General features: G+C 33.9%; 1 protein-coding gene across 2 annotated transcripts in view; it reads left to right on the top strand.

The window, feature by feature from the left end:
- The window catches only part of SLC9A9 (solute carrier family 9 member A9), a 240,860-nt gene that overhangs the window by 2,869 nt on the left and 215,694 nt on the right, over positions 1 to 22,297 (top strand). For both annotated transcript variants that reach the window (XM_087933285.1, XM_087933284.1), the window contains exons 2-4: positions 5,157 to 5,359; positions 12,685 to 12,762; positions 13,335 to 13,411. In XM_087933285.1, coding sequence (XP_087789411.1) covers positions 5,157 to 5,359; positions 12,685 to 12,762; positions 13,335 to 13,411 — 358 coding nt within the window. The remainder of the gene's footprint in view (positions 1 to 5,156; positions 5,360 to 12,684; positions 12,763 to 13,334; positions 13,412 to 22,297) is intronic.

Here is a 22,297-nt window from a genome sequence, read left to right as displayed (position 1 = left end):
TTTTCCACTTTTCTAAACTGGGTGTGGGCATGGCCAGTGCATGACACATCTGGCCCACGGGCCGGGAGTTTGACAGCCTTGTTCTAAGCCTTCAAAATTTGCTGCTTAGAGCTAATATAGGTAATCTTCAGTTAGCAACTGCCTTGGACAGTGATCATTCACAGTTATGAGAATAATAAAGTAACTTTTCAAATAACACCCACATTTACCAACTTTGTAGCATCATCACATGTTTATTATTATGGTCAGTTAAGCAACTATATAAAGTATTGTTGTATATAGAATTGTAAGCACAATCATAGCCATGCGATTTTTCACTTAGCAACTGCTTCATTTAAAGACAAAATAGCTTGTCCCAATACTAAATGAGAACTACGTGCGTGTGTGTGTGTGTGTGTGTGTGTGTGTATGTATATATATATATATATATTATTTAAGTTTTCGCAGGTACTTAAATGTATGGTATTTGGCTTTGTTCGGGTATTTTCCCACATCATTATAGTTGTGCTTTTAAAGTTGTAGCAATGTTTCAGCAGAATCTCATCTGCCATCATCAGGCTTCTGTATTGTGTTCTCGGAGAAGCACAAAGCCGAAGACACAAGCCTGAAGATGACGAATGAGATTTCATTGAAACATCGCCAGGATACTTCCAATTTTACATGGGAGAAAACCCGAATAACCAAAGATAGATGGATAGATAGATAGATAGATAGATAGATAGATTCTTTGATGTACAACATTTTATTTTGTGGCTATTCAAAGTTACAACCTCTGACCTCTGATGTGTGACCTCTAACTGTTTTCACATGACCATTGCAGCATCCCCATGGTCATGTGATCAAAATTCAGATGCTTGGCAACTGATTCACATTTATGACTGTTGCAGTCACCTTTTGCAACCTTCTGATGAGCAAAGTCAGTGGGGAAGCCAGATTCACTTATCAACCTATTGCAATGAGTCACTTAAGAAACATGGCAAGAAATGTTATAAAATGAAGCAAAACTCACTTAACAAATGTCTGACTTAGTACAGAAATTTTGGGCTCAATTTGTGGTCATTACTCAAGGACTACCTATATTTTGACAAAATGCATTATGCGCATTCAGGCATTTTTGTCAGTGAACTAATTAAGTATGACATATGAACCAGATTAAGTGACTTGATCCAGAAACCATGATTGCAGTGTACAAAACTTAGTAATGAGTAACAATCAAGAAGGCGACATTGGAACTTGAAGGAGAAGGTTAGGTCAGAGTTTGCAAGCATTCATGATATACCAAGGGCTGAAACCTTTGGGAACAGGGTCACATCTTAGTGCAGTATAATAATGAAACTGAAATGTAACCATGGTGTAAGACACTTCATTTTGAAGTGTTTTTTTTTTTAAGAATAGAATAGAATAGAATAGAATAGAATTCTTTACCAGCTGTGTGATTGAACACACAAGGAATTTGTCTTTGGTGCATAAGTGCTCAGTGTACATAAAGAAAAAATAAAATACATTCATCAAGAATCATAAGATACACTTAGTGATAGTCATAGGTTACTAATAAGCAATCAAATCATACTAGGGAACAAATAAAACAATATAAATTGTAAAGATACAAGCAGTACAGTTATAATTATAAGTTGAAAGAGATAGGTAATAAGAAGGATTAGAAGAAGAATAGTAATACGGTCTTATTAAATAAATTAACCTTGTGTCTAGTTGTTCTGGTGTGCAGTGCCCTATGGTATTGTGCAAATAAGTTCATTAAGAGTTGATATTAAATAATTGTTTGCCATTTACGTTAGTTATTTTACAGTTGTCCTGCTTGAATCATCTTTTAAGAAAGGGTTATTTTTATGAAGTATATTCCTTTTATTTCTTGTACCTTGCTTTTAAAAAATAAATGTTTTAAGAAGAAATATAGAAAAACTATAATATTTAGGCCTGTGTCAAGCCCAAACATTTTCCTATTTCTTTCCAAATAACACAATATCGAATTACTGACTGTAGCATCCCCATTCCCGTCTCTCTGAAATATTCATGAATTTATTGTTTTTCTTCCACAATAATATAAGATACAGTAAGAAACCATTAACATTATTCTTATTTTCAATTTTATACAAGGAAGAACCATCATTTAGTATGGTTCCTTTACAAATCACTTCTGGAATGGAGCCCTGGAATTTATAAATACAAAGTTTCAGTCTTGATCCCTGTGTTTCTGAATAATTTACAAGATTAATAGGAAAGTATAAAATGGCATTTTTAATCTAATCCTATAGTATTAGTGGGGGTAAAGTGGTAGTGCAGGGATGGCTGGTGTTCCGTAAAACCTCTAACTTCCTCTAACCTCTAACAATCACAGAAATAGCTTATACCCTTTCAGATATTGCCAAATATCTGAATTCTGAGTATTCTCATAAATGGCTTTCTTATTGACAGAAATTGTACTTTGGTAAACTCTAGAAAATCATTTTGCCATCCCAGTTTTGCTGCTTCATGAATGATTTGGACTAAGAATAGAGGCTGGAGGCTGTCCTTAATATTTTTTAATGAGGAAAAACATCAACCAGTGAATAATTAAAAAAATGGGAGTGAGTGTTATGCAGATATGTAGAGCTAGAATTTTACATCTTCCTTCCTTCCTTCATTCCTTCTAGACACCTATCTTACTAGTAAGTGACTCTGGCTACATATAGCAATGTCATTTTAAAAATGCATAGTAACAGTCACTATTAAAAATAATAATAAAAAGGCACACAAAACAGGAAATAATTTATTTTTTATGGTTAAGTCATTCCTTTTTAGACTGCATAAAGCCTAATTAAGGTTAAGCCTAATTAAGGTTACACAATAATGTTTCTAGTGGAAAATCCCACTCCTAATTTTCAGCAATTGCACCACTGAATTTTGGAGATGGCTTTCAGTAGAGCACAATCGGTACTTTGCCCAGGATCTAGTTAAGGTGTCAAAGGCCTATGAAAACATTTCAATTCTGATAATGCAAAATGAAAAAGTAAAAATTCAAATTATAATTTGTACTTATTGAATTACTGTACATGTATTGAAATAGCATTTAATGGCAGGGATAAGAATCAGAGGTGGGGTTCAAAAATTTTAATACTGGTTCTGTGGGTGTGACTTGGTGTGCATGGCAGGGAAGGATACTATAAAATCTCCAATCAGAGGTAGTATTTGCCGGTTCTCTGAGCTACTAAAAATTTCTGCTACTGGTTCTCCAGAACTGGTCAGAACCTGCTGAATAGCACCTCTGATAAGAATGAAGGTTCTTGAAAAAATTGTTCCAGTATTTGGTCAGAGGGCTACAGAAAGGTGAGTCAAGGCTGCTTGCAGTCCTAAATTTTCAACCTGGTTTTAGTAAATGTAAAGGATTTGGGCTTGCTTTGTCCCTGCTAAGCAATTACATGAAGAAATTGGGCAGATATTTATTTTGTTTTGTATTATACTTGAATCAGGAATTCTGATTTAATTGATCCTGTTAATAATTAGTTTAGCCTAATACTGTAATCAAACAGATTTGCCTTAAAGCAATGATGTAACTCCGCCTTATTCAGCAAATGAACAGAGAATAGAAAAAAGTTGTCCCTGAAAACATATAACATTATAGAAAGGAAGTGGATTTCTCCCTGTCTGATTTCCTATCCATTCTTCACTTATCTGGGATTACCCTAACAGAAGATATACCACTGTTTCCAGGAATTTTATAGAATCAGTATTGACTCATTCTTGACAAACAGCATTTCTTCTTCGTAATAGCATTGTAATTCTAGTTTTCATACTACTTTCTAATTACATAATAAACCTTATCAGACAATAGTTTGGTCAATTTTTTAACATGGCAATTTGCTGCACATATAATTTTTAAAAGTCCTGAAATATATAGGATTTTCTCTTTTGCCTGTTATAATAGCAGTGATTTTCTTAGCAGCTGACACAGTTCAAAATAAATACTTCTACAATGTGGGTGCAAGAAATGGGCTGAATGTAAACTTAGGTCATCTATGGTGGCACAGTGTTTTAGGCTGATTCTGCCACTGCCAGGAATTCGATCTTGACCAGCTCAAGGTTGACTCAGCCTTCCATCCTTCCATGGTTGGTAAAATTTTGAGCCAAATTGTTGGGGGCAATATGCTGACTATGTAAACTGCTTAGAGAGTGCTGTAAAGCACCATAAAGCAGTATATAAGTCTTAAGTGCTATTGCTACTGCTAAAATATTTTCATGCAGACCTATATAGTTTTATTACAAATGACAATAATCTGAACTTTGAACCCGTTACTGTTACTGGTCTGTTAATGATCAACCAGAAAGAAAACATGAAAAAGAAAATAACTTTTTCATTTAAAAATGAAGTACTTGTACTTGATCAGAGTCAGAATAGATAAGTACATTTGAATATTACTGCCAACTGGACTGTGGGCTGTCTCCTCCTTGCTATCAAAATATGAGTTTTGTTTGCAATCTGAGTCTCAATCCACAGGCATATAGAATTGTAGGCAATATAGCTAAAATTAGTGGAGCTTCTGTATTGATCCAAAGTTTTGCATTTTCTTTTTTTTTAAACAGTATCGATGGAATCCTATGTTGAATATTATATATTATACAATCAAAACTTTTAAGAACTATGAGTTTGTTGCTCATTTAATTCTGTAATTAAAGGGCAACAGGCAACCTGATGACCTAACCAAAAAAAAACCCGCCTTCTCCAGCTTTGTGCTATCATCTATAGAGACTATAACTTCCAGAATTCTGTTTTTGGTCTTACATAATTACATACATAATTGGACATTTTTGTTTGTAAGTAATACTTAATAAAATTTCAAAAGAAAAAGGCAGGAATGCAGTATTCAAGGGAAAATGCTTCATTATTCAGTATTTTTAAAACAATTTACATGTGTCACAAAATGCTTTTTTAAAAAAAAGTTTATTGATATTGTGCTTTGATATGCCATGTTGCTGTGCAAATCACTTGAAAGAAGTGTTTCAAACTATGTGGGACAAATTAACTGCTACGAAGGTACAGGTGCTTTGTAGATTATTCCCTGAGAAGCTCTTCCCAGATGTGTCTCATGCATATGCATACACACCCATTTTGCTTTGGGGAAAACCTTTCTTTTTCATGGACTGTCTCTTTGCCTCTCTAGGTCTCATCATGGGATTAATTTTACGGTATGCCACAGCTCCATCTGATTTTGAAATTGGAAATGTCTATGACTGTGATAAACTCAAGGCTGGCTTACCCACTCTGCTTGTCAACATCACAAATCAAGTGTATGAATATCAGTACAGAAGGGAAATTAGCCAGCTTAATGTCAATGCACACCAAGGGAACGCAATGCTGCAAAAGGTAAGATAATGTCTTCTCAGTGTAGGTGATCTTACATTATTGTTATTTCTGATTGATTACAATTCTCAAAAGAAGAGAATCAGAGTGATTTAAATGTGCAGCCCAAAAAGATTATTTCCCATATTCATTGTCTATTTGCAATCAGAAAATAAGCACATCCATTTCACCCTTTCTGCTTTCACACTTCAAAGGCTGTGGTGAATATAAGAAGATTTTACATGGAAGTCATGTCATGCAAATAATGAGAAACTAGCTATCAATCTCTGTAAGTTAAATTACTGTTTATCAGTCTTCATAGTTTAAGTTCCACCATTCACTCTGTTCAGAAATCTGGGATCCACTAAGACAAAAACAAACAAAAAACCCATGTTGGTTCCTAAACCACTCTGACACCTTCTCTTTCTTTTGAATTGATCAGTTATTTTCCCTGTTATTCCTGAGTGACCTACTCCTCTAAACTCATTTTATAGAAGGTTAAAATGTTTGGGAAACAATATCTGAAATTTCATTGTCTCTTTCTAAATAATATTTTTTCTTTCTTTTTAATAAAGGAAATTTCAGTAAGTAAATAAAATAGCAAACCAACTACAGAAAGTGGATTACAATAATCATTTTCTAATTTAGAGAACTTGAACATTTGGCTTCTTAAAAGTGTGTCACTTTTCTTTCTTCTGGGCATTTCTTCAGCAAGCTGTGTTTGCAGCTATGAGCATGTTGCGATTTTTTAATAAAAGGCATGTCATTATTCTCCCTCATGTTAAAGAAGAAAGGTGAATGAAATGCTTCTCTTGGTTTGATTAAAGTACAGGTTAATGCACCATTTGAATTTGTCAGTATGAAAATCCTTAAATTATACAAGTTCTTGCTCCTAATTTCCTCTCATAAAGATGACAATGCAGCAAAATGTACTTTTGCTGTTAATGGCCAGCTAGTTGACATTAGTTTAATAATCCAAAGTAAGCAGAATGCAGAACTTTTTTTAAAAAAATGCTGAGTTTTCACTTCCTGTTTATCAATCAAGCTATCTGCTGGACAAAAGAAAAAGGAAGTCATTTTCTAGTCCGGCTGTATTGTTACAGAACTAAATAATTCATCTAGGTTCATAAAATGAAGGCATTTTATGGAAACAAAACACTGCAAAACATTTGGCTAATGACATGTTCTTGCTTTTAAGGTTATTAATCTAGCAGAACCAAACTGAAGATACAGTTGAATTCAGATCCTTACAAAATGATATTTTATATAGTCATTTCTGTTTTAAATTGTAAAATGGTTATTAAAACAAAGTGTAAAAAATACAAGCTGCAGACATAAAAATGCTGAATAGAGGTATGAGTATATGGACTGCACTGGCAAAATGGTATCAAAATTATTCATGCATTCATTAAAGATTTCCCATTGTCACCATTGTTAAAAGTAAAGCAGAATCAATCTATAGATTTAAATTTTCCCAGTGAAATTTTAATAATGTCTGGCAATTTATGCTCCTGGAAACAAGATGTCTTTTAAAAGAAGTATGGTTTAATAGTTTGCAATTAATTTAAATCCAATGGTTTTATTAGATCTATTTAAAGTATATTTGACGTTACTAGAGAACATATTTTGATAAAATCCATAAAACTTCCTATGCAATCTGACATCTTGTTTCCGTGCTCTTAAAATTAACTATATTAGACCTGATTATTACATCCCCCATATGTTTTTTTGATTTGGCTCTCTTATTAGATTAAGGCTGCTAATTTTCTTTATCATGCAAGAGCAAAGCTGCTGAAAAGGTGGATTCAGGGGACCTCCAAAAGATTTATTCATTTTAAAGCCAGCTTCATGCCCTACAAAGCTGGAAGAAGTTGAAAGTAAAGCCAATTTATATCCAGCTGAATTGCAACATGTGTGACTGAAAACTAATAGACTTGTCCTTTCGTTACACTGAAATTCAAGAACTTCTCAGCTGTGGAATTCTTGCATCATTCCCCCTCTGTCTCTAGACTCCACAAGCTTCTTTCTCCTCCCAATAAAGTAGTTTTTCTCAGCCTTGTTATGTTTATGTGGACTTCAAATCCCAGAGTTCCTCAGGCAGCATTTTAAATTGCCCAAGGTTGAGAAACAGGGCCATAGAATATCTTATTTCAGGGCTCTTTGAAATACAACAAACAGCATAGCACTTTTCCTTCCCCAACTATTGCTCAATCCAGTTTTTGAGAAATCACTCAAGCAAATGCAAAAAGATGAGATTAAAAACATTAAAATTACAAGGGACAAGGAAGGAAAGATTTACAACATATCAGCATTCTTTCTAAAATTAAGATTGCATATCTTTTGAGCTTCAAATCTTAGTCAACTAGATACTATTGATTAACCAAGTTACATTAATTTTTATCACTTTTATTTGAAAATCTGTGCTTTTTAAAAAATTCTTCATAGTTTTCTCCCTTTATTTCCCAAATAAATTTTGTGTATTTCCATCTGGACATTATGCTGCTTACTTTAAAAATGAAATATATGAACATTTCATGCAGAAAACTTCACAGTTGCTCTACAATCCCTTGTGTTCTTTAAAATTTCATAAGATTTTCTTACATTTTGTGTTTCTGGGATTGAGAAAACAAAAAAGGCCTTAAAACACTTCTCATTTTTTCAAGAGTTAGCATGAAGGGAAGATTATTTGCAGACTGCCTTAGAGTCACCCAATTAGACAGACTAAGATGTGCCAGGAGATTCAACCTGAGTGCTAACAACTAGCCACAATTCTTTTTTTTACTAAAATGTCATCAGTAGGGGAAGTCATCTTCCATCCCACATTCAAAACTGAAACTTTCTTCAAAAGTCCCCTTGTGCTGTCCAGACAGGTTAGAGTTAATGGGATTTGGGATAGTTAATTAGGAATTGAGAGCTGTCACCTTAAGGGAATGCATCATGATAAATGTAGTTAAGGTACACCCCTTGATTTTGTAAAGGCTTTACCAGAGGATGGATCTGGAGCACAGATTCCCTACGCTCAAATCTCTATCTCCATTCAAGCTCTGAAGATTATTAATTTGAACCCAAGTCATTTTTGCATCATTCTTTATCTACTTTCTTATGTAATCATATATATTTCTGAAAAAAACTACTGAAAAGCAGGATATGATATCTTAAATTTACATGGTCATTTTACCATGTTTCTAAAATATATAGAAGACAGTGACCTAGCTTATATATTATACTATATTATACTTTATTTAATCCTAGGTTACTGTGTTCACACAATACACTAAACCACAATGCACTAAACCAAAACCAGACTACATTATAATTTCTACAATGTGTGAAGTAAAGTAAGGCAATACAAATTAAGAAAACAGTTTAGGTAACATATGAAATTTCCTTGCAATAGTTTGCTCTTTATTTAAGTATCTTGGACACTAGTAAATGAAAGGTCCTTAGAGGCAAAGTGGTACCATTGCCATAGTACCAAGCATTTCCTGTGGGTCCAGGTGGGAATAGAAAGCATAACAAAGGATTTTATGTTGCTGCTAATGAGTAGAAACACTCTTACTGAAATTTCAACTAATCTTTCTGTTAAATAAAATTGATTTACAATAATAACAAATCTTCGAAAGACAGATTTTAATTTGTCCTAGATCATCATTAGGGAATGGCCAGACAAAAGATCAGTTGCTATAAATTATAATTATTACTGAACATTGTAAGTGTTAGGTAATTGTTTGTATTTTCTCTGAGTTTGAAAATTGGATAGATTAAGACTAATGCAATGATTCAAACTAATCCTTTTACATGTTACTTAGGAGATTTTTTAGTGTGGTTCTAGAGAGATTGGACTGATACTTTCTGATACATATGGACCAATCACTTGCTGCCTTTGGATTGCTAAAGAAAGGATAAAGGATCAGATTCACATGACAGTCAACACTGCTTTGGAAAATGCACTTGTCTATCTACTCCTCAAAAGGCCAGCCTTTGAGTCAGTGTTAATGAATAACCACTGTTCACTTTCCAACCCTTCGTTCTTAGAAAAGGTTGTTGAGAAATTTAGGCTTCTTAAAGGAGGTTTAAAAATTAGAAAGAACTCTGATAGAAATCTGGACCAATGGCTGTCTGATTTCAGGGCTGACATTGGGTGGAAATTGCACTGATTGCTCTTATTGAAATCTAATGACAAGAGTTGAATGGGGAATGCATTCCTATCCTTTTGGGCCACTCAGACATTTGCAGCACTGTTAACTACAATATTCTTCTTGGCTACTAAGCAAAAGTTGGGAGTTGAAGGTCTTATATTACTGTGGTTTTGTTGCTTCCAGTGATCACTTGCAGAAGGGATATGTCAGACCAGTGGTGGGATTCACCTATTTGGGAAAACCATTTGTTAACGTTCTGAGAAGTTTGGAGAACCAGTTGTTGGAAGAAATCTCCTTCCAACAGCCTTTTGGCTTTTTTTCCACTTTACAGGGCTAATCCTGTCAGGAAGGCGGAAGGAAATATACTGGTATGCCTCTGTGTTATTGCTAGTCTAATCCGTATCTTTATTGCCCTGCTTACAGAAATTGCCTCTCCAGTTAAACCTTGCTACATTGTAACTAACAACTAATGGTTCTTGGCAGCCCAGACTTTCTGCACCTGAGCTCCTTCCCTGGAAGAGCTTGATTTTCATAAAGGGGAAGGGTTGTTTTAAGTTTATTACACTGCTTTAGTGGTTCCTGGCACTGTCCTTTTGGGGTGTACTTCCAAGAGCCAGAAAGCAAGCTTGGCACTCTTTCTGATTTTTTCACTGCCTTTCTGGGGCATGTGGTCTTTCCTTAAATCTGGATGATTTCCTTAGGATATCTTGTGAGGTGAGACCATCTTTAAGTGGTGCAAATGGATCTAAGGATTGCTTCTCCTGGGTGGGAAAGGTTGCTTTGTCAGTTCACTGAGCACAGAAGTCTTTTGTCTTTGGGGATTCTTCAGTCATCCAAGTCATGGTTTTCCCAAAGCAGTGGTGTCATTCTACCGGTTTGCCCCAGTTCTGGCATACCGGTAGCACTGAAGGTCAGTGAAAAATGATCAGTTCTCTCTGATGAACTGCTGTTGGGGCCACCTGCCTGCCCAGGCTCCCATACTGACTTTTATTCCATGAATTTAAAGCACAGCTGCTTTGCGTGGCAGATTGCCGCATGGCAGCTGTTGAAGCTACAGGGAAAGTGCAGGATTGCAGGAGGTGAGTAGGAAAGCCTCTGCTTATGCGCAAAGTATGTGTTTGGCATGCACATGTGTGCGCAAAGTGTATGTGTGTGTGTGCAAAGCATGCCCACCAAGCCACGTCCACTTTGGGACATCACTGTCCCAAAGGTGCTTTTTTCAAGAGGCAACTGGACTTTCTTGGTTTCTAGAAAGTCAAGCTTCCTCTTGAAAAATCATCTTTGGGACAGGAATCTCTTGCATTGCTTTGAAGTGGCCAAGGTACATGATGTTCACTGATAGTAAGATTATGAATAAGGAAAAAACAGACTCTGATTCATTTCAAGCAAGACAGACTGGCTGGAAATTTCAGCAGGTATAAAATACAGCTGGCCTGTCTTTTTAAACTTGGAGATCTGTGGATAAATTATAGGGAGTCCATGAACATCGATAGCAGAAAAGTTACAGATTTATTTTCACTACTTTGTTTTAGGTATTTACACACATTGTTCTGAAAAGTAATTCATGATTTTTAACAGATTCTCAAAAGGGTTCATGTCACAAAAATTAAATAACCTTTTGTTTACCTTTTGTAAAGACTTCTCTCCTCTGGGGCAGTTTGGTCCCCAAAGCAAGATTTATTCCCACTTCCACCTTTCTTTCATAAAAAAAAAACGTCCTGAGCATTTCAGAAAGCATTTGATTCGGTATGAAATCATTGGTTCATTTTTAAAAAATTATCATGTACATTATTACATTGTGGTATTACTTTTATTGTTAATTTGAATTTTATAGATTCACCAGAATATATCTTGCACTGTGACAATAAATAAATCTCAAATAAGTTAGGAGGCTAAGGTTTTCTTTCCACCAGTTTGATGTTACCATGACCTTCCATGCTCCTCAATCTGACCCCCATCCCCCAGATGGAAATTTTCCCTTCAAATGTCTTCCCTTGGGATTTAGTTGCTATTGCTTTGAAGTAAATTTCAAAAGATTTTTTTCTTTCAACACATTGAATAAGAACCGATGGAATAAAAATGAGATAGTCCTAATATTCCAAACAATGGAGCAGTTATTTAAGCTGCAAGTCCTGAGATACAGACGTCTGCTCCCCAAAACCATGAGCCACCCAAGCAGCTTGCTGCACAGTGTGCAGGAAAAGAAACTGCCCTATCACCCACATTGAAATAAGATTCAGCTTTTACTCTAGCTGGGTTCTGTATCTGAAAAGATGAAGTAGCAACATCACACCTTTTATTCCCCAAACCCCAAAACCTTTAACATTAGACTTTCTACTATTGACCTTGAGGTCTGTAGGGGTGTGCATAAACGCACCAACGTGCCTACCGTCCCTGTCCTATTCTTCCTTTTATTTTTCTTATATGTATCCATGTACTCATAACTATGTTTTTACTTTTACCTATTATCTTGTAAGCAATTGACAAACCAAATAAAATAAAATAAATAAAATATCAGGCTGGTTCCAATTAATGGCAACCTGGAATATGTGTTCCTGAAGGAATTGTTGGGTAGAAATGGTTGTACCCTAATAGAGAAGGTACATTACCTCTTTTCTCCAACCCTTGTTTTTACATTGTTCTGATTTTTGTAATGATAATCCATTTTATATTTATTACTGCTATTATGTGTTATTTTATCTTGATTTAAGCTGCTCAGAGTTGCCAGAACCACAAGACAGACCACAAATAAATTTGATAAACAAACAAACTTCCTGAAATGTCATGTAGCAATTGCATTCAAATTTGTTTTAATCACCTTCAAGTCAAGCTTTGCAGAAAATGAAATGTGGCAGTATTCTTCTTTTTACTTTTTAAATTCATTTGAATGATTTTCTATTTTTAAATTTGCACTTCAGATTGGATCCTGCAACATTGCCCAAAGACATGTATAATTTGCCTTCATTTACAATTTGCTATTATACATTTTTCCCTATACATTTTTCATCTGTACTAAAAATGTATAAGGAACATCTTATACATTATTTATATATTTTTAGTACAGGTGAGAGACCAGAAAAAAATGTTTTCCTAAATATTGATGAGTGTTATTGATGTAAAATGTTAATGTAAACTATGATACTTTTTGAAGATCTAATACTTTGTGAATATTTTATGTTTCTTTTATCTTTTTCTTGTTCTTTCTGGCAGATGACCTTTGATCCTTCCATCTTCTTCAATGTTCTATTACCCCCCATTATTTTTCATGCAGGATACAGTTTAAAAAAGGTAAGTGGTTTCTTCTAATAGTAGTAAACAGTCTGTTACTTATGACTGGGGCCAAAATGTTTAATTTGACCAGAGAGATCAAATAAAGAAAAATAAAAATGTTTCCAACTGTGAATTACCATTTTGATTCTTTTTATAATACAGTTAAATCCTATAGACTTTCCCTACCAATGCTTAAATTAAGCCTGCAATATAAAAAGTGGCAAATCTGTAGACCTAATCATAAAAAAAAATAATTTGGCTCTGTGTATGAGCTCAGTCCTGGCTGCATCCATTCACTGGATACTTTTACAATTACAATATTGCAATACAGTATACAAAACACTTCAAGTCATTCTCTGTCTTGGGAAAATCATTCAGAATTTCTAAACTCAGAACCTGCTAAATACCACCTCTGTAGAGGACCTTTCTCAGCCCAACTCACCTCAAAGAGTTGTTGTGGGAAAAATGAGGGTCAGTTATGTTTGCTGCCTTGGGTTATTTGTAAAAATAATAGCGATGGGATATAAAATAAATAACATAATAAAATATATAGCATTCAAAATATTTTCTTTTTCTTTTTTGTTTCCTAGAGACACTTTTTTCGCAATTTAGGATCCATTTTAACATATGCATTTTTGGGAACAGCTGTCTCTTGTATCGTAATAGGGTAAGTTAAATCCATTTTCCATTTTGTGCTGTAATGTCAAACTGGAGAAAATATCTTTGAGGAATTGTATATTTCAGTTATACTATTTAAAAAATTGCAAGTAGTCCTCCTTTAGGTGCTACAATTGGGGCCAACAATTCTATTCCTAAATGCTGTGGTCACTAAGCAGGAAATCATATGATCACAAGGGACTTACATCACTTCTATTCAGTCATTAAATGAAACACTGCATTAAGCAAGACATATGACTATGATTCGCAGTTTTACTTGTGCGTTCTCAATTAACTTTGCTTGTTGGAAGCCAATTGTAAAATACACAAGTAGCCATCATGTGATTGTGGGACACCACAATAGAGGTAAATGTGAAGATTTATGTTTGTAAATCAACCTGAGTCATCTCTAGACAAGATGAGAGGCATACAAATCTAATAAATAAATAAAATATACATCATTCATTTCATTACATAAATTGCAGTAAAGCTGAGTTTTTACACCATTGTAACTTTAAGTCATTAAATGAAACTGTTAGTAAGCAAGAACTACCTACATGTATTCTCCCTTCAGTGGATTTTTACTAAAATCCTCTGGTTTACTTGAATAATTTTATGTATACATGTTTCATCGAGGCATATGCATTTATAGGCATTGTAGTTTGAATACTGGGTAAAACGATTATTTTTATATACAAGCAATACTCTCTAGCTAGATTATATTTCAGAATTTGAAACCAGTTAGAATGCCTTTTCTCATTTTTTAAAAAAAAGTTCAAAAATTTGTTTTTTTAAATTCAGGTCAGTCCTTATTCAATCCAATCCTCCCTTCTCTAATTTCTTCCTTTGTAGTTAACTGTAATTTCCTCCAACTGTTGTTAACTGATACCTCAATATTCTATGGAGATTGTACTAAGAGATCCAGGTTAATCTATGGCAACAAAAAAAAATGAGTGTCTGGTAGCACCTTTTCCAGTGAACATGTTTTATTAAAAGGCATTTTGAAACTTAGAGCTCAGTTCATCAAATACATAGAGTAACCAGGTGGATGTAGGAATTAAAGTGAAGTGAGAAAAGGGAGAAGAAGATAGTTGGTTATATGGACAGATTATGTGTAAGACAGATTATAAGTACCTTACCATTAAAATTGCAATATATTAACAACACACTGTATTTATTGAGACCATCTGAGAGGTCTACAGGCAAACACATAAAGTATGAGGCAATCTCAAAAGATCTCAACAAAGACAAAACAATCTACCTGGCTTTTTAACAATACAGTAGATAGATAACTTTTAAACATAACTTTTTATCTCATTAATGCCATTTGCCACCAGCATATAATGTAACTAAAATGAGAAAAACTGTTCTCATACGTTAAATACAGACCAAAAATATATGCCACGGGAAACAGTAATAATCAGTTTCTTTTGTATTTATCCATTTCATTTTAATAAAATTGGAGCTACTATCAAAATATGGAGGGAATCTTTTGGTCTCAAAATATTTCTTTTCATTTAGATTGTATGCATTATTCCCATTGGGTTCCAGCGTAAGCAAGATTATATCTAAGATTTTAGTGGGACCACAACGAATAGGAGAATTATATCTGTTTTTCAAGGATTTCTAGGATAGTTGGTCTTTTGAAACAAAAATTAGTAATGGTGGTTGTTGCTGCTGCAGCTTTAGCTTTTAACGGTGAGGCTTTTTTAGAATTTCTGAACAGCTCTAAAGATATGGCTCTGTTATGAGAAGGAAGGAACATAATGTTTTTTGCCACCTTGGATTACTTATAAAGTAATAAAGGCAGAACATTTCTTGATGCATCTCAAACTACAGAATGATAGGAAATCATACTACTAATTACTATAAGTACAAGTACAACAAAACTGTGGATGCACCCCAGCAACTGTTCGCAATACAATAAAACCAAAGCACTTAAAAAGGAAGATAAGAAAAATAGAGTACCAACATCTCCATTTGCAATTTGAGAGTACAATATCTACGAATATACACAAAATATACATCCTTCACTGACTGTAACGCTTCGCTGAGTATAATACACAAGAGATTGATTGTGCTGTAATATGTTATTATACATCTGAATGGGGTACTGAGATTTCACATCTTTTCACATCTTAATAAGGTAGTGACTTCGTGTTTATTTGCGGTTCAGATGGCCCAGGGAAAGAAACTATTTGTTAGTCTAGTGGTATGGGATTTTATTGACCTAAAATGCCATCTAGACAGCAGCAGGTCAAAAAGATAATTGCCAGGGTGTGAGGGGATAATATTACATAATTACAAAAATTAATTATTACATAATTACAATACATTGTAATTTTTCCATAATTACAATTACAAATATTACATAATTACAAAAGTAATTACATATTACTATAATATTTTCAGATGGTAAAATAAGAGATGGTATATTTTGGCACTGTAGCAGTGGAAGGAATTCTCAGCTTTTCTAAGAAGAAAAATGAAGAACTTGTTTTCATAGCTAATAGCAGCCATATGTTTATCACCCACAGTACCTTTTATATGTGATGTTATGTGATAGGATGCCATCTGTTTGAAAAGAATTACTGTAACAGCAAAGGGAAACTTCTCTATTTTGCACAAGTACTGTAAAATAATATAAGGAAGGAAGTATTCCCTTCATTCACTGATATTTTGTCCCAAAAATTAAAACTAAAAAAAATCAATATAATCTTACATATGAACTTATCTATTTTTTTCCAGCTGCTTCCAGCCCTTTCATATGTCAGTAAATACTGAGAAAATGTATAGTTGTTCATTTAACAACAAATGGCTGCAGTTTTCAGCTACTTAATTGTACCTGAAATCCTTAAAAATTTTCTAATTCTTGGAACTGTCCCTTTAGTTTTCATTTTTGTATCTGCTAGTTACCACTGATTGGCCAGATCCTTGTGATTCTCAGCTCCAGGTTTCAATTGGCTAGTGTCTGGAAATCTTGAAAAATTGCATAATATGGCCAAAATAGCAAGTGAGATAGATTAAAAAGAAAAAAACAAAATACGAAGATGGAAAAAGTGTTATTCTCTTCTCCCAAGCCTTGATGCCAATTAATGGGCTCAGTATTTCTATTTTGAAAACTTTTTTTTAAAAAAAACTAAGAATATACATTATGTGTATCACAGAACACTAACTAAGTAAGTCTGAACTAAAATGTATTTATTGAAATTCTAAATGAGCATTTGTAGCTGATAATCAGACATGGCTCTATAGAAAAGTATACATATAGTTCAGGGATAAATTATGCAGTCCTTGGTGCTGTTTGAGTTTGATTGTTTGCTTGCACAGTTTCATCACCTGACTAGGTATCATAATCATAAAGTATAGTATTGCTCCCTGTCTATATACAGTAACTTATCCTGCCAGTGTTGGTGGGGGTTTGGTTTTCTCATTGGTAGTTCCTTGATTAGGTTATTGTTGCCTGCTTGATTGTTTGACTGGTGATATCTGCTTATCTGGACATTGGCTGTTGGAGAGGATATGCTCTGGTCATTGTGTTTCCTTCTTAGCTTTTTCTATTGTCTCTTTCAATGCTGTGTAAATATGGGTTGTTTCTGTGTTTATTGATAACTGATTTATCTGAATGCCAGGTTTCTAAGAATTCTCTAGCATTTTTGGATTCAGGATGATTATGGTTTCCCAATTGAAACTATGGTTGAGTCTTTCCACGTGTTATGAGTTTTCATTGTCTTCGGAGTGCTAATTGGTGTTCATGGATGCACTCTGTTGGTCTTCTGCCTGTCTGTTCCTATATAATAGCTGTTATAGTCCTTACACTGTATGTTGCAGATGATTCCTGATTTGTTTTGTTTTTCTTAGACTACTGGGTCTTTTGGTTTATCTGAGATATTTTTTCAGGGATTTAGTTGGCTTATGTGCTCAATGTAATAGTTGTAATAGTCTTGGTTGTTTCTGAGAAATTTTTGACATATGATAGTGTTATCTTTTTCAAAGATTGTGCTAGTTGCTCTATAGTGGGATGTTAAATTGATAATGGAGTATTTGGTAAGTATGGATTGTTTTTCTATAGATTTACATTTCTAATTTGCTGTCATTTCTTCTGCTGAGATTATTCAGGAAAGTGAGAGAATTGTTTTCTCTTTCCCTTGTGAATTTTATTTCTTTGAAGAAGTTGTTGATAGTTTCATGTGCCTTCTCTAGTTTTTCTTTTTTATTATGATGAAGGTATCATCTATATATTGGATCCATGCTTTCAGTTGAATGTGTTGGAATACTATAATTTCTAGACACTGAATTACAGACTCAGCTATGGATTCTGAAATGGTGAAGCCCTGGGTATACTTTTAATTTGTTGGTATATTTTTCCATCACATTAAAAGTAGGCATAGGGAGAGATTGATAAGGTTCACAATTGTGAATATTTTGATCTTAATGAATTTGTTTAGGTCTGGTGTGTTGTGTAGTACTGCTGTCATGAATTATTTCACTAGTTCTGGGCTGATGGTATAAAAAGTGCTGTGACATTAAATTAAATCATAATTTAATGTCCTATTTTTAGGTCTGATTTTCTGGAGTTTGGAGTTGGTAGAATATTCACTCCCATCTGTAAAATCTTCAAATCTTTTTTGTAAGTTATTTGATGATGTTTGTATGTTGTGTGATAGTCATACATTTGAAGAAAGAGGTATGTTAGGATCAGGGGTGAGATGCTACCGGTTCTGCTCGGCTCTATAGAACCGGTAGCTCTGAAGAGCAGCAGACACCAAACCAGTTCTGTGTTTTCTGCTGTTTAGCCCACCCATTTGCCCAGGCTTTTACCTGTCCTTTATTTCCTGCTTTTTCAACCTCAGCTGCTTTGTGCGGCACAGCACAAAACATAGTCACTGAACTGGTAGTAATATTGGTTGAATCCCACCCCTGTTTAGGATTGTGTATTTTGGGGCATTCATAGAAGCATGGAAGGATGACTCCACTGCTTTTCATCTAACATTGTTCTTCTTTTTTGTCATTTGATATTTCTTGGTTAGGTCATTCCTCTTGAGCAGGTTGTCTAGTTTCTGTATTGGGATGGTGTTTAGTAGAATATAGATTTCTTTGTCCTTTAATAATACTTTGGCTCTTTATATATATTGTATGTTTTATATCTGTGTTTTAGCCCTGTTGGTTTGGTCCTTTAGATTTTGAGGGCTGCTGTGTCCTCTGCTTTATTGTATCTTTAATTTCTTCTGTAAAAGATTCCCACAAAATTGAATTCTGAAGCCCTGAGTCTTGGTTCTTTTATTAATTCAAAATTTCTCTGTAGGATAGGGGTATAATAGAAGTCTATCGTGAGAATAAAATGATGAAAGTTGAAGATGCTTTTGAGTCACTGATGGGAAGCACTGAATAGAATTTATTCAAAAATTGCACAAGGAACATATAAACGGGAAAAATGCATACAAAAGAGGGCAAGTTTTATGAAGAGTGAGTTTATTTTTAAGTATATATTTTATTAGCACATATGAAAATCTGAAATTCATTAGGCTGGCTTAATTGGAAATGATTGAGAAAGAAATATGTAAATATAAATTTGGGGTAGTTCCATACAAAGCTATATAATCTAGGACAGATGTGAATGAATACAAATTTTCCAGCTCTTTTTTTTTTTCTTTTAAAGAAAACTTTGGAAGAACAGAATGATGGGCCAGTTTAAACGGATTTATAAATCCCTTACCTCCAAGAAAATACTTTAAAGCCAGTATTAAAGGTTTCTCATTCGATTTAATTGCTTTCCAACAACAGAACTTTATAATAACTGCTTTATTTGAAAGTATATAAGCAGAGAATATTGAAAGAAATTGTATCTTATAGTTAATCCTTTAATAAGCACCAAAAATAATGCAACTTTCAGTTCAGATAAATCAGTATCAATATCAGTATCAGTACCTCTACACTATTTTTTCTATTCACATTTCTAATGAATTGTTTTTCTGCTATTTCTTGGTCATAAACTCTATTACTATTTCATTACAAAGGCAAGGAGAAGAAGTTTTCCTATAAGTTAGGAAATTCCCCAAATTTCCCCATAGTGCATTATTTAACAAATGCCTGATTTGCTATATATTTGTCAAGTTAGGCCTGCTTTCCCAGTTTAACTTGTTCTCTCTCCAATAATATTCATAGATCTGGTTTGTTTCACCATCACATAACTCTTGTGTTTTTCAATGTATGTTGTACAGTGACAAAGGGTAGATATCTAACTATGTGAGAAATGTTGGTTGTTTCATGACATCTGTTAATATGTCAACAGTATTTGGTTGATATATTAATATTTATTATTATTATTATTATTATTATTATTGTGCATTTCTATGTTGTTGTTTGTAACCTACAGTATGAGATATCTGAAGTGACCAAAAAAAGTATTGATAACAAATCAGTCCTATAGAATTATTATCCAATATAGGTAGTCTTTGACCTCTGACTATAACTGAACCCAACATTTCTGTTGTTAAGTGAGTTTGGCCCCATTTAGTAAGTGAGTTTGGCTTCATTTTATAACCTTTCTTGCCATAGCTGTTAAGTGAATTGTTGCAATTGATAAGTTAGTAATCCAGTTGTTAAGTTAATCCAGCCTCTCCATTGACTTTGCTTGTCAAAAGGTTGCAAACGGTGATCACATGACCTTGGGAAACAGCACTGGTCATAAGTATGAAGTAGCTACGAAGCATCTGAATTTGGATCACATGCTACAAAACTGTGAAAAAAATGATTATAAGTCACTTTTCCAGTGCCATTATGACTTTGGTCATTAAATGTGCTTTGTAAGTCGAGGACCACCTGTATTTTTTGAAAAAGAAAATGTTAAACTGGAAAACTAGCAGTTCATTGTTCAATAAGTGTTTTAAAAATTTTCCTCTTTTACTTTGAAGTTTTTTACTTCAAAAAATCTTTTCAAGCTAAAATGCAATTTCGGTTGGATTCTTGCTTTCATTCATCTTTGAAAATTCAGGTCATGTATAACACATTCAGAATTCTGTAAGACTTCTTAGTATGCATCACTGCTAAGCATCCAGGATACGAGTTTCTAAAGTACTGTAGTTGTTTTGCAACTGTTAGCCATTTACAGACATGTAAAATAGACATGCATATTGGCCCAATTTCTGTTCTCTCTCTCTCTCTCTGCCTTGGCCCAAGCATATAAAATTGTGAAATCTGAGAACTGTGGTCTTAAGCAATGTGTATTATATAAAGCCTATCCATTTTGTAATAAACTGGAAACCTCCCTTCTGTTGCATTGTGCAAATGTTTTATTTTAGCTTAAAGCTATAAAAAAAACCTCTCTGTGATTTATTTTCTTTTTTTTAATTTCTTTTGGCGTTTGGAAATTCCCTTGCTTTTTAATCTTTGTCAAAATCTGATTCAATGTAGATCCAACTTTCATACTAAATGGAAATTAAGGGAACACTTTCATGTACATTGTTACACAACTAGAATTCACTATTTCAGAAAATGCAAAGCTAGAGCATGAGCAACAGATGTCTGTTCAATTTATTGATTCTTTGTATTGATGACAATTTAACTATTTTTATAGCGAAAGCCTGAAACAGTTATTGGCTTGTCAATTTAATGCAACACTCTTTGTTCTGCTTACCGTTCTGTTAAACATCCTACCATAATTGCTAAACCATTATTTATGGTTAAGGTGAATCTAGCAAACTATGGTTTATTAAATATACCATGATTAAACATATTTCCAGAAAAAAAGACAATTGTTTGACCAATGAAAACATAATTAAATATAAAAAGTTTTTTCATTTATTTACTTACTTACAGGGATTATTGGATACTCCGAAGAGTGACTTTGAATACTGTATACTTCTCAAATACATAACCTTGGGTTCAGAAAACAAGCATTATAATCAAATTTAAAAGCAATGCAATTTATGTTATTGTATAAATAAAAGTGGAAATCAAATTCAATACAATAAAAGTCAAATGATTATTTGGAAGGATAGTCATAACAATTCAGCCCCACAGGACTCAAGAAATATCTAAGTGTTCACTTTTTAAAAAATCCAGAGGGTTGGGGGGAATTCAGATATCTGGCTCCTGAGATGAGGGACACATAGACAATACTTCCTGCTAGAGTTTATTAGATAGACAGATGTCATCAGGAGAAAAAAAAGAGATTATATATGGGTGCCTTAGAGTGCTCCCAAAACTATTTGAGTTGCTGCTGGACTATTTGAGTTGCTGCAGTATCTAGATATTCTTTGACAACAAATAGAGTACATTATAGTAGCCAATGTTGAAAGTTGACAAAGAAAAAAGGGCAATGAGTAACATTTCCCACTCCCCCCTGACCCACAAAACAAAGCTATAAGTAAAAGTTCTCTCTCAACCAATCTATTTTTCAGCTGGAAACTGGGATAGTTTCTTCAGGATGCAGGTCTGATTTGAAAAGTTTTCAGCCTGCCTTACTAAATCTTTCTTTCCATCACTTTGTAAAAGTGATAACTCAAGCAAAAATGTGCGCATAGAAGCCATATTCTGTTATGGTATGATACTTCTAATGATCCAATCTTATTTAAAAGAAAGGGGACTTGAAACTATACATCTATGCACCCTTGAAAATGACAAAAACAAGCCTTAAAGTTGAAGATTTGAAGTTGAAGCTTTTAGCTTCAGTAGACCAATGTTCTCAGAGCTGGTTTCTTCTGGAATTTTTATCACAATATTGAGTGAGAGACTGTCAAGGTACATCCTTTATGCACAAGGATGCTTTGTCACAGAACACTGGTCACTGGTATAAATCAAATTAAAACAAGAAATAAATGAACTTAGAAAAATAATGCAAATTAGTTACATTACACCCTAGAGAAAACTCAGCCGTTTCTACAGCTCAATTGGT

Source organism: Pseudonaja textilis, chromosome 4 (assembly GCF_049901715.1).
Source record: "Pseudonaja textilis isolate UNSWEBS1 chromosome 4, rPseTex1.2, whole genome shotgun sequence".
In the NCBI taxonomy this organism is placed as follows: Eukaryota; Metazoa; Chordata; class Lepidosauria; order Squamata; family Elapidae; genus Pseudonaja; species Pseudonaja textilis.
Note: the sequence above shows the minus strand (reverse complement) of the source record. Positions and strands in the feature narration are given on the sequence as shown.